The sequence below is a fragment of the Henckelia pumila genome, unplaced genomic scaffold, assembly GCF_033568475.1.
Source record: "Henckelia pumila isolate YLH828 unplaced genomic scaffold, ASM3356847v2 CTG_461:::fragment_3, whole genome shotgun sequence".
Lineage (NCBI taxonomy): Eukaryota > Viridiplantae > Streptophyta > Magnoliopsida > Lamiales > Gesneriaceae > Henckelia > Henckelia pumila.
Window position 1 is genome coordinate 10,769,693 of NW_027331831.1, and position 13,152 is coordinate 10,782,844.

Consider the following 13,152-nt stretch of genomic DNA (forward strand, 5'->3'; position numbering starts at 1 on the left):
CAGTTTTAATTAGTTCTGCATTTTCCGATTTTTGGCAATTTCAGTCATTTTTTTTCGAAAATGCTTACGTGTGACACTATACACGTCAGCTCCACATCAGTACTACATTGGTACCATATCAGAGCCACATCGGAAAAAAGACTAAAATTGTCAAATAAATAAAGATAGCGGACTAAAACTGAAATATAAAAACATAAAGAAGCAAAATCTCAAAGTGACAAACCTACGGGACAAAAAAACAATTTTAATTTCCTAAAAATTATTATATATAACATAATATTGAGAATAAAAAAATTTATCAAAACCAAGACATCTACGTTTGAGTGTCCAACAAATCGCTCGTTCTTGAACTTCGGAATACGTTGATATCATTCATTTTGATCATTTGGAAAAAAATAATTGATATTAATTACAAAAGGATTTGTCTACTGTGTATAATGGAAGTTTTATCTCAAAAAAAAAAAAATCTCAAAATAAATAAATATGGAAATGATCGGCATAGGAATGAATGAGTGCGTTACTAATGCTTTTTCAAGCTTCAAGGTTTTCGAGTGTGTATAAAACCTCGGTCATGCGTGGCCTGAGTTTCGGGTGGGTGCATAGACATTGCAAAGTTATACTAGCAACGCTGAATGCTGCTTCCTGGGTATATTGTCCCTCCAGCTTAGGGTCCATAATCCGGAACAATTTTCTCTTGTTAGCCAAGTACGGTTTCCCCCATTCGACGAGGTCTAGCTCGACGCCATCTTGATTTTTATTATCAAGAGCTCGTTGTCCGGACAAAAGTTCAAGCAAAACTACCCCGAAACTGTACACATCGCATTTTGTTGACAGCTTCCCTATTCATGAAGCCGGAAATATTGTTACCAAATTGCAAGGAGAAAAGATTAAGGTAGTGTTTGGAAGAACTTTTAGAAAGCACTTGTCAGCTTTTCATTCACAAAAGTTTACAATTTTGTAAAGCAAAAGCGCTGAGAAATACTATCTAAATTGACAAAGCTGAAAGGGACCTGTGGCCACATATTCTGGTGCAGCATAGCCTCGGGTACCCCTGACTTCTGTAGATGTGTGAGTGTTACCCTCTTTCGGGCCCGGTCTGGCCAAACCGAAGTCGGACAGCTTTGCATTGAATTCCTGCAAATGAGATTTCAGTCGATATATACATTGTACATGTAAATATTTCGGTGGAAATTAAAGTGAGTAGATTGTGATAAACGTACGAGTTTTGATCCTACATACCCCATCAAGAAGGATGTTAGAGGGCTTAAAATCTCTATGTATCACCTGTCCTACAGCTTCTTCGTGCAAGAAACAAAGGCCTCTGCCTGCACCTATTGCAACCTTGATACGGGTCGCCCAAGAAAGGGGTTGAGACCCTCCTGTAAAAAAAAAAGTAAAATAAAAAGAGGACGTCTAATTCACAAAAAGTCAGCAAAATAGTCTCATAGTTTAATTCTGTGAGATGAATCTACTATTCGACCAAACTTATGAAAAATTATTATTTTTTATGTCAAAATATTAATTTTTATAGTAAATATGACCGGACATGAGACCTATTCATACTGATAATTTAGATCAGGTTGACAAAGTCACAAAGACTATAAGAATTTTGAACGATTATAAAATTTGGTGGTTCATTCGAGTCCTGTATATCACCAAATGAGGAAGCTCAAAAATAAGAAGACGAAAAACAATTATAATATATAGTTGATTTAAAACACAACTTACTCCTAAACAAGTGATTATCGAGACTTCCTCTGGGCATGAACTCGTATACCAAAAGCCGTTTATCGGCCTCGGAGCAGTATCCGATAAGCTTAACAAGGTTGGTATGGCGAAGTTGACCAAGATAATTAACTTCCGACTGCAGCAAACCCAGAGGCACTTTTTCAAAATCCTCAGATAATTAGAAACTTGAACTAATATCATGATTATTTTAAAAAAATTTACTTACCAACCACTCTTTGTGGCCTTGGAAACCATCAGGCTTCAACATCTTGACAGCGACGACGAGTCCGGAACCAGACTTTGTAGGGGTAAGAGTATGCTCATCAATCAACCCTTTGAAAACATAACCAAATCCTCCTTCCCCGATAATAGCATCGAGTCGAAAGTTTCTTGTTGCATTTTTTAACTCATTAAAAGAAAAGGCCTTCAAGTAAGGTGATGATACAACTTGTGCTTCTGATGTTGGAGTAGGAAGGCTTGATGAATCATCACCGGAAAAGGGAATTTCTATGTTGGAATGAGCTGAAGAATTTGCATATATATTGTTAGCTTAAGGGGATATATATATAGTAGAACTCGATCGATCGAGCCAGCCCAAACAGTATATGAGATATCGTTGGCACCAAATACGAGAATCCCAAATTAATCCAAAAAGTCATCAACAATTAAATAAATGTTATTCATAACATAAAATAATTGGAAGTAGTTACCAGCAGGATCAGAGTCATGAAGAGCAGAGGCAAAGGTGAAATGATCTGAAGATAGTGTGGTGGAGCTGACGTTAGTTTCTATTGAATGGGCAAGCGCTAGCTGTCGATAAAGCTCTCTTTTAAGAGTGGCCGCCACCAGCCTCTCCCAGTTATCGTTTGATCTTGGCATTGTTAAACAAACTCACTTTCCTCAAATTTCAACAAGTTAGAAGAAATTGAGCAGGCAAGTCTTTTTCCACGAAAATTCATGGAGGAAGCAGCTATTAATTAAAAACGACCGCTGAACATCCACAAAGTAAGATAATCGGTCATTGGTCAACGTATATAAATAAAACCTCAAATTCATTTTGGTACACTCAATATTAAGACACCGTTTAGTTTGAGTTATGATATAAGCAATATATTGATAAGTAATATAATGTAATAAAAAATAAATAAAAATAATAGTTAAAATAGTATTGAATTTGATTGATAGATTATAGTTTATTTGATTTGATTGATTAAATTTTATATAAAATGTTAAATGGCTATTTTGTCCTTTTAATAATAAATAAAATAAAAATTATATTATTTATAAGGGGTAATATAGTAATTTAAATTCAATAATTTATTTGATGTAAGATAAATAATTAATGATTTGATTGATTTAAAATAAATAGTTAATATATAGATAAATAATATGATAAGAAGAACATAGGATGCGAGTTATACATATATTAATAATACTAGTAAAAAATGCACACACTTTGTGTGTGTAGAAATTTTTTTTTTTTTTTTTAAAAAAAAAAAATCATGGAGTTAGTGGGAAGTTTTTAGTAAAATAATGGTTAGAAAAAGGTAATTTTTAAATAAATTATTTTGGTGTCCCCGAGGTAGTTACTCTAACCTACACATCTTTTATAATATAGAATAGATGGTGAACAGAACGGTGCATAAGAAAATATCAATGTTGTAAATGAACTATTGGTACATGATCAAATTTATAAAATCACTTTTATCCTTTACCTAAATTATTTAAAGTCTAATATTTTTGTTAAATTCAAATATATACACATTTGATTTTTCAAATTATTTTACTGTTTATAATTATAAACATAAGTTATATTTATTTAAATTTTATATTATATAAAAAAAAGTTGTACTTATCGACGTTATCATACAAAAATATTATAAATATTAATAATACGTATATACATACACATATATATGTATATAATAACTGATAAATTATATATTCAAAAATAATATATATTAAAAAATATTTATAAATATATAATGAAATGATGTTTTTCTCTTTATATATGTTGTTAGGAATTCAAGATCTAAGTTTCGGTGTTTGAAAAATTACCTAAGTCATCAATTGAAGAAGAAAAGGCAGAAGAAGCAAGGAGCAGATCAATTGAAGAAGCAGAAGCAGAAGAAGTAAGTGTCAGATCAATTGAAGATTAGCTCAACAACCAAGGAGCTTTTTGTGCTAAACGACAAAAGGCATTAAAAGAAGATTTGAACGTTGCCAATAAAGAACCAGAAAGTCAAGATCTAAGAGCAAATTAAGGAGACTTGTCGACACCTTAATGGATACTTTCTAAAGGCTATAAATACAAGAAGAGAAGAAAAGAAGAAACAGAGGTTAAGAAGCGTAAGAAAAAGAGAGCTACAGAAAGAGAAGAGAATACACGATCAGAAATATCGAGTTGTAAGATTATATCAGATCAGTTGAGTGTTCTGTAAAACACTACCTTTGTAACAAGAAACAGACAAGGGCTGTGTTCTTGAGTGTCTAGGAGTTCTGAGATTAGGCAGCAGTGTAAGTCCAATCTTGGATCGGATCTGTGCAAATTGCTTGTATAAGATCAAAGTCTTCTAGAAGAGAGTGAATCCTTCCGAGGTGAAAGAAGGGGTGACGTAGGAGATTGAGCTCCGAACATCCAGAAACAAGTCTTTGTGTTATTTCTTATCTGTCAAATACATTCACTCACCTCACGAATTCAACCAAGCCATTTGATCTGTGTTCGATCTGTTAGTCAATCTCTTCCGCACTGATTGATTAACATAGACACACGAGAAAGACAAGAGTTCATTGACTAACCCATCTGAACTCCATATAATTGAGAAAGATATTTTCGATCCTATCAAGTGGTATCAGAGCGAGGTACTTTCTCGTCTATGAACATATTCAAATGGCCGCATTTAGTGAGATTGTTAAAAGCTTCTGGTACACCACCGTGGACAACTGTACTGCCAAAACTATTGAGACATGCTCCACTGCTAAGGATCTTTGGCAGCAGTTGATCAAGCTTGGAACAGATGAGGAGGCTGAGCAGATCAGGAGTCCAATGATTAAAGATCTTAAAGAACTCTGCTGCTCAGATAGTTCCAGATCAAATTATGAAGAGAGCACAAGTCAACCAATTCATTCATCTGACTTTCTCGAACGTTGCTCAACTGAACCAATCGCTTTTATTGAAGACTCTTGTTGTTCAGTGAGCACATCAAGTTCTGATGACAAAGATGAAGATAGTTGCCTCATGGCCAAAAGTGACCAACCATCTATCAGCAATCAATCATCAGATCAACTCTTCTCCAGTGAACAGGTATTTGATTTCAACTCAGATGAATTTACACGAGAAGATTTAGAAAATGCATTACATGACATGAGTAATGAGTATCAACGACTGTGCTTAGAATTTGAGGAAGTTAAGGCCAAGCAAAATGATCTGTCGGACTGCTCAACTGAACCCAATTGGGAAACATCAGTTGAGAAAATTAGTCTAGAAGCAGAGATTGCGAAGCTTAAGATTGAAAATGATAAGCTACTAGTGGAAAGTCAGCAGTTAAAGTCAGAAAACTTAAAACTTACTGAACTGATAACCACGTGGATTAAGTCATCTGTTTTGTTGATTGAGATGCAAGAGTCACAAAAGTCTTTTGGAGACAAGATAGGTCTCGGCTTTGATGACAAGGACTGCAGATCAACTAAGAAAAGTACTCAATCCTGTCTGGACAAGAACACTTCAAATTTGTGAAATTTGTCAAGTCCGGCCAGCACGATATATGAAAATATAGAACCTGATAATCATGTCAGTTCACCTATATCTCAACCAAAAACTCTTTACAATCGAGGATTGGGATATGTGGAACCAGAGAGTTCTAACTCAAGCCAGATAAAAAATAGACCAGTTCGTTCTGGATATGGTCAAACAAGACAAGACTCTATGAAGGTACAACATAGATCACCTTATTTCAAAAATAGATCCGTTCAAAAGAGATATTGAAGGCCTAACTTGTACAATCAATCTAGACATACATATCCAATGCACAAACGACACAATGCATATTATATTTATCATTCACATACACATCACCAGCACACACGGCACAATATACAAACTTTATGAGACACTTTCAATGATCGACCTGTTAGATTAATCAAAGCTTGGGTTCCTAAAGGACTAATCCATCGAGGACCCACATAAGATATGGGTACCATAGCATATTTTATTTGTATTTGCAGGTGACAAGTACTGAGAAGAATTGAGAAAGGAATTACAGTATAGCAAACTTCAAAAAATTACTGAGGATGTTAGAGACAACTATATCCAATCTTCACCATTCATAATGAAGTTTAAGATGTTTTAAAGCTTGTAGTAGCCCGTAACCAAAATCAGTAATTAAGGAATTAATCATAATTACTTGGGTAGAGTTCGGAAGCTCCGATCAGGATCGGAAGCTCCGAACAGGATCGGAAGCTCCGATCGATATTATGCCAGGCATGACGTGTGGCAAGATCGGAAGCTCCGATCAGGACCGGAAGCTCTGATCACCCCTATCCGGAGTCAACAAGTGATATTTTGACACGTGGCAGATCGGAATCTTCGGAAGCTCCGATGGCAGGATCGGACGTTCCGATCGAGGTTCGGACGTTCCGATCAAGGATCGGAAGTTCCAATCGTTGTCTATAAATAGAAGGCCGAGGCTTCACTTTCATTTGCCAATTCCGAGTTCTCCTTTCCTTTCTAGTCCTTTTGGAGCTGTTTTAGTCTTCTTAGGCTTGGTCCGGAGGTCGGCGAGGCGTTCGGTAGTCGTAGCGGAGTTGTGCCCAAGTTCTGGAGGCATCGACATCAAAGGGCTAACGACGAACGAAGGTATAGCTTTTGCTTCTTATAAATATTTAGGAGTATGCAAGAGCTTAGTTAAGGCTTTTAGAACACTTTAATGATAGTAGTATCATTTGGCAGTGTAGAGCAGACTATAGGCGTGGACCTAGAGTTGGTAGAGCTTGCACTGTTTTGAGGTACAAAAGTACTGTTCGAGATATCCTGACTGAGTATGCATGTATTATGTGACTGCATGATTTATATGCCATGATATTATGCTGCATTCATTTGCATCTTGCTGTATCTCTTTCGAGATGTCTGTTAGTAGGGTTGTACCCTATCCTGTTAGTGGATGGACTTCCATCGATTTGGGTCCGGCGTATCCACGGTTATCTCGGTATGGGAGCCACCTTCTGAAGCGACGGCACAGCGTGCTACATACCAGGGCCCGGTCTGTCTCTATTATCTGATCCTTGACCTCGAGTCTATAGGGAGATCACTTTGCATGCATGTATACTCATACTCTCGCACTGAGCGTTTTATGCTCACGTCTCATACTCTGTATTTTCTGGACACCCTATTCCATGGGGCAGGTTTGCGTTTGGACGAGGAGGGTGGATCCAGGAGGGGCTAGTCAGTGGTTGACCAGCTGGAGCTTCGTCTAGGTTTTATTTCTGTTGTTTTGAGGTTGATACAGCTATTCGATTTGGTTGTATATTATTTGGATAAATTACAGATTCCTTTACTTGGGATTGTATGACGTTTATGGTTTCCGCAGTTTTATTGCATACCTAAGTTCTGTTTAGTAGGTGATCCGGGTAAGGGTCACTACATTTATGGTCTCAGAGCATGCAAAAGAATTCTTGGGATTTAGTCTCATCTTGAGGTATTTTTGTAGATGGCAAATCATGACGATCGGAGTTCTCATGGCAGTGTTGGTGGGCGTTGGGGTGATGCCGATCGGGAGCCTCGTCGAGAACGGCGTCATCTTCATCATGACGACGAGCGTTTCACTGTGCGTCGATTCTTAGCTATGGGTCCTAAGCCCTTAGTTGGAGGTGAGTCTCCGAAGGATGCGGGGAACTGGTTAGACCGCATGGAGACGACTTTTCAGACTTTCCAATGCACCGAGGAGCAGAAAGTGGAGATCCTTGGCTATCTTCTGGATGGGCGTGCGCGCAGGTGGTGGAGGTTTACTTCTGCACCTTTTGTTGCGGCGAGAGGAATGGCCACCTGGGCCGAGTTCTGCACAGCTTTCCAAAAGTGGTATTTTCCTCCTGCACTCCGTCATTCGAAGGCAGGCGAGCTACTGAGTCTGCGATAGGGAGCCATGTCTATCGATGAGTATCAACAGAGGTTCTTTGATCTGCTATCCTATTGCCCCGAGATTGCTGATAGCTCAGAGATGAAGTATAATCTGTTCCTTCAGGGACTTAACCCTGAGATCCATGACCGTGTGGCGGTTGGCGATGACATGTCCTACGAGGGTTTGGTGAGCCGTTGTCACCAGGCAGAGGACAGCATACGGCGGAACAGGTCTTTCTCTCAGTCGAGGCCTGCTAGTTCTTTGGGTCCCCGTGCCCAAACTTTCAAGAAGTCTGGATCTTCTTCTTCCTCTGGTTCTGGAGGTGTTGTTCGTTACGGTAAGAAGGACAAGTGTGATCACTGTGGGAAGAACCATCCATCCGACAAGTGCCGTAGAGCTTCTGGAGCTTGTTTCCGTTGTGGAGAGACTGGTCATATCCGGAGGAATTGTCCATTGTCTGGGGGAGGCGGTTCTGGATCTGGTTCTGGATCGGGTTCTCAGGCCACCGTACAGCAGAGGTCGCAGGGACAGTCTGCTGGGAGTTCTCATTTGAGGCCATGAGCTTCTGGCCAGGTGTTTGCCCTGAGACATGATCAGGCTGTGGAGGAGAATGAGAAAGTCATCGCAGGTACATTTCTGTTTTATGGTATACCTGCTCTTGTACTTATTGACACTGGTGCATCTCATTCCTTCATTTCTGCACGTTTTGTTAAGAGGCATAAGTTACCATGCATTGCACTAGACGTAGTGATGTCTATTTCTACTCCGACGGGCCAATCTGCTTTGGCTAAGCGTCTAGTGATGGGTTGCCCTTTAGAGTTCGAAGGGAACATTCTGTTAACAAATCTCATGGTCCTGGCGATGGACGACTTTGATTGCATTCTGGGAATAGATATGTTGACTACCTATCGAGCTTCAGTGGACTGCTATCAGAGATTAGTACGCTTTCATCCGGAGGGGAGTGAGAGCTGGTTTTTCTATGGTGAGGGAGCGCGACCCCCGATGCCTTTGGTATCAGCTTTGAGAGCCTGTCGAGCTCTAGAGTCTGGTGGGGAAGGTTACCTTATTTATGCAGTTGATTTGTCTGCTGAGAGTATTGGGATAGAGAGCTTTCCTGTTGTGGATGAACTTCCAGATGTGTTTCCTGATGAGATTCTGGGTTTTCCTCCTGCTAGGGAAGTCAAGTTTGGCATAGAGTTGATGCCGGGTACTTCGCCTATTTCTAGAGCACCGTATCGTCTGGCTCCATCAGAGATGCGTGATTTGAAGAATCAGCTACAGGATCTTTTGGACAAGGGGTACATTCGTCCTAGTGTATCTCCTTGGGGAGCTCCTGTTCTCTTCGTGAAGAAGAAGGATGGGTCGATGCGGCTGTGCATTGACTATCGGCAGCTGAACCGAGTCACTGTGAAGAACAAGTATCTGTTGCCTTGTATTGATGACTTGTTTGATCAGCTGCAGGGCACATCAGTTTACTCCAAGATTGACTTGAGATTTGGGTATCATCAGTTGAGAGTCCGTGATCAGGACGTAGCCAAGACTGCATTCCGTACTCGCTATGGGCATTACGAGTTCCTAGTGATGCCATTTGGTTTGACTAATGCGCCGGCTATATTCATGGATCTGATGAACCGTGTCTTCAGAGAGTATTTGGACAAGTTTGTCGTGGTCTTCATTGACGACATCTTGGTGTATTCACGTAATACGGAAGAGCATGTTTCTCACTTGCGGTTAGTACTGCAGACTCTTCGAGATGAGCAGTTGTATGCCAAGCTGAGCAAGTGTGAGTTCTGGATGGATAGAGTGGTCTTTCTTGGCCATATCATATCCAGGGAAGGGATTTCTGTTGATCCAAGCAAGATTGAAGTGGTACTTAATTGGTCGCGTCCGACGACAGTTGCTGAGATCCGTAGTTTTTTGGGTCTAGCAGGGTATTATCGTCGCTTCATTCTGAACTTTTCTCAGTTAGCTCGACCGTTGACGCAGCTTACCCGTAAGGGTGTGGATTTTGAGTGGTCCTCCGAGTGTGAGGAGAATTTCTGTGAGCTTCGACGGCGGTTGACTTCTGCGCCGGTGTTGGCATTACCGTCAGGATCTGGAGGATATGTAGTTTACACGGATGCTTCTCTTCAGGGGTTAGGCTGTGTCCTGACTCAGAATGGGCATGTGATCGCATACGCTTCTAGACAGCTGAAGCTTCACGAGGACAACTACCCAGTCCATGATCTGGAGTTAGCAGCCATTGTGTTCGCTTTGAAGATCTGGCGTCATTATCTGTATGGCGAGAAATTTGAGATCTTCACCGACCATAAGAGTCTCAAATATTTGTTCATGCGGAGTTGAACATGAGGCAGAGACATTGGATGGACTTGCTTAAGGACTATGATTGCGAGATTAAGTACCATCCGGGAGCTGCTAATCTCACCGCTGATGCCTTGAGTCGCAAGGTACGACTATCCGCACTTCAGACTTGTTCGATGTCTAGTGCGATCAGTGACTGTTGTACTTCAGGTTATACCTTCAAGCATAAGAAAGGTATGCAGAGTATCCAGATGTTTGCGATATTATCTGAGCCAGCCTTGTATTCGCGGATTCGAGATGCTCAGATGTCTGATTCAAAGACCCAACGTTTAGCTCGTCTAGCTAACGAGGTTAGCTCGTCTGGATTTCATTATCAGTTAGATGGTTTTCTGTGTTTGTCTGGTAGGCTTGTGATTCCACAGGATGAAGAGTTGCGAGAGGAGATTTTGTCTCAGGCGCATCGCACTAAGTTGAGTATTCACCCTGGGAGCAACAAGATGTACAAGGATCTACGTACTCATTTCTGGTAGAAGGGAATGAAACGCAGTGTTTATCAGTTTGTTTCGAGATGTTTGGTGTGTCAACAGGTCAAGGCAGAGCACCGACGACCTGGAGGATTGCTTCACAGCCTGCCTATTCCTGAATGGAAATGGGAGTTTATCACAATGGACTTTGTGACCCATTTGCCGGTATCCCCGAGGAACTGTGATGCTATCTGGGTTGTGGTGGACCGACTCACCAAGTCAGTGCATTTCATTGCCTATAGCCGAGAGTACTCTGTGGATCGCATGGCACGGATGTACATTCAGGAGATCGTCCGACTTCATGGAGTGCCTGTGAGCATTGTCACCGATCGGGACCCCAGGTTTACTTCTAGATTCTGGGGGAGTGTTCAGCGTGCGATGGGTACTACTCTCAGTTTGAGTACAGCCTATCATCCGGAGACTGATGGTCAGTCAGAGCGCACTATCCGTACGTTAGAGGATATGCTTAGAGCGTGCGTCATGGATTTTGGTTCAGCCTGGCAGGATCATTTGCCGTTGATCGAGTTTGCTTACAACAACAGCTATCACACTAGTATTGGGATGGCACCTTTTGAGGCGTTGTATGGGCGACGTTGTCGTACTCCACTCTTCTGGGAAGAAGTGGGGGAGAGACAGGCTGAGGGACCGGAGTTTATCCAGCAGGCGATAGATATTGTTGATCAAATCAAGAAACGGATTAAGACTGCACAGGATCGTTAGGCCAGCTATGCTAATATCAAGCGTAGGCCTTTGCAGTTCGAGGTCGGGGAGAAAGTGTTTTTGAGAGTGTCACCTTTCCGCAAGATTCTCAGATTTGGCCTTAATGGCAAGTTGTCTCCCAGATTTATCGGTCCGTTTGAGATCTTGGAGAGCATTGGCGATTTGGCTTATCGACTAGCTTTGCCACCACATCTATCCAGTATTCACGACGTGTTCCACGTATCTCTATTGCGACGGTATGTGGCAGATGAGTCCCACATCCTACAGCGGTCTGATGTTAAGGTGGATAAGGATTTGACTTATGTTGAGTAACATCTTCGTATCCTGGATTATAAGGATAAGGTTTTACGGAACAAAGTCATTCCTTTGGTTTTAGTTCAGTGGCAGCGCCGAGGCACTGAGGAAGCTACTTGGGAGCTCGAGGACAGGATGCGTAAAGACCATCCTGAGTTGTTTTGATTTCATTCTTTAAGTTGTATTCAGTTGCAAACTCTGTAAACATTTGATTTGAATAAAGAATGGTTCCGATTTCTGTATTTGCATTCGGTACTTAAGATCTGATTTCGAGGACGAAATATCTTAAGTGGGGGAGAATTTAGTAGCCCGTAACCAAAATCAATAATTAAGGAATTAATCATAATTACTTGGGTAGAGTTCGGAAGCTCCGATCAGGATCGGAAGCTCCGAACAGGATCGGAAGCTCCGATCGATATTACGTCAGGCATGACGTGTGGCAAGATCGGAAGCTCCGATCAGGACCGGAAGCTCCGATCACCCCTATCCGGAGTCAACAAGTGATATTTTGACACGTGGCAGATCGGGATCTTCGGAAGCTCCGATGGCAGGATCGGACGTTCTGATCGAGGTTCGGACGTTCCGATCAAGGATCGGAAGTTCCGATCGTTGTCTATAAATAGAAGGCCGAGGCTTTACTTTCATTTGCCAATTCCGAGTTCTCCTTTCCTTTCTAGTCCTTTTGGAGCTGTTTTAGTCTTCTTAGGCTTGGTCCGGAGGTCGGCGAGGCGTTCGGTAGTCGTAGCGGAGTTGTGCCCAAGTTCTGGAGGCATCGACATCAAAGGGCTAACGACGGACGAAGGTATAGCTTTTGCTTCTTATAAATATTTAGGAGTATGCAAGAGCTTAGTTAAGGCTTTTAGAGCACTTTAATGATAGTAGTATCATTTGGCAGTGTAGAGCAGACTATAGGCGTGGACCTAGAGTTGGTAGAGCTTGCACTGTTTTGAGGTACAAAAGTACTGTTCGAGATATCCTGACTGAGTATGCATGTATTATGTGACTGCATGATTTATATGCCATGATATTATGCTGCATTCATTTGCATCTTGCTGTATCTCTTTCGAGATGTCTGTTAGTAGGGTTGTACCCTATCCTGTTAGTGGATGGACTTCCATCGATTTGGGTCCGGCGTATCCACGGTTATCTCGGTATGGGAGCCACCTCCTAAAGCGACGGCACAGCGTGCTACATACCAGGGCCCGGTCTATCTCTGTTATCTGATCCTTGACCTCGAGTTTATAGGGAGATCACTTTGCATGCATGTATACTCATACTCTCGCATTGAGCATTTTATGCTCACGTCTCGTACTCTGTATTTTCTGGACACCCTATTCCATGGGGCAGGTTTGTGTTTGGACGAGGAGGGTGGATCCAGGAGGGGCTAGTCAGTGGTTGACCAGCTGGAGCTTCGTCTATGTTTTATTTCTGTTGTTTTGAGGTTGATACAGCTATTCGATTTGGTTGTATAT

The 13,152-nt window shown here is 41.3% G+C and overlaps 1 protein-coding gene across 1 annotated transcript; it reads right to left on the reverse strand.

Annotated features, from left to right (window-relative positions):
• Window positions 1-474: 474 nt before the first annotated feature.
• Window positions 475-2,710, reverse strand: LOC140871245 (probable serine/threonine-protein kinase PBL3). Its single transcript, XM_073273661.1, has 6 exons — window positions 2,439-2,710; window positions 1,955-2,250; window positions 1,729-1,864; window positions 1,240-1,379; window positions 1,011-1,134; window positions 475-839 (listed from the first exon to the last, which is right to left on the reverse strand). The coding sequence occupies exons 1-6, from the start codon at window positions 2,605-2,607 to the stop codon at window positions 532-534; spliced, it is 1,173 nt and encodes a 390-aa protein (XP_073129762.1). The 5' UTR covers window positions 2,608-2,710; the 3' UTR covers window positions 475-531.
• Between the last annotated feature and the right edge of the window lie 10,442 nt (window positions 2,711-13,152).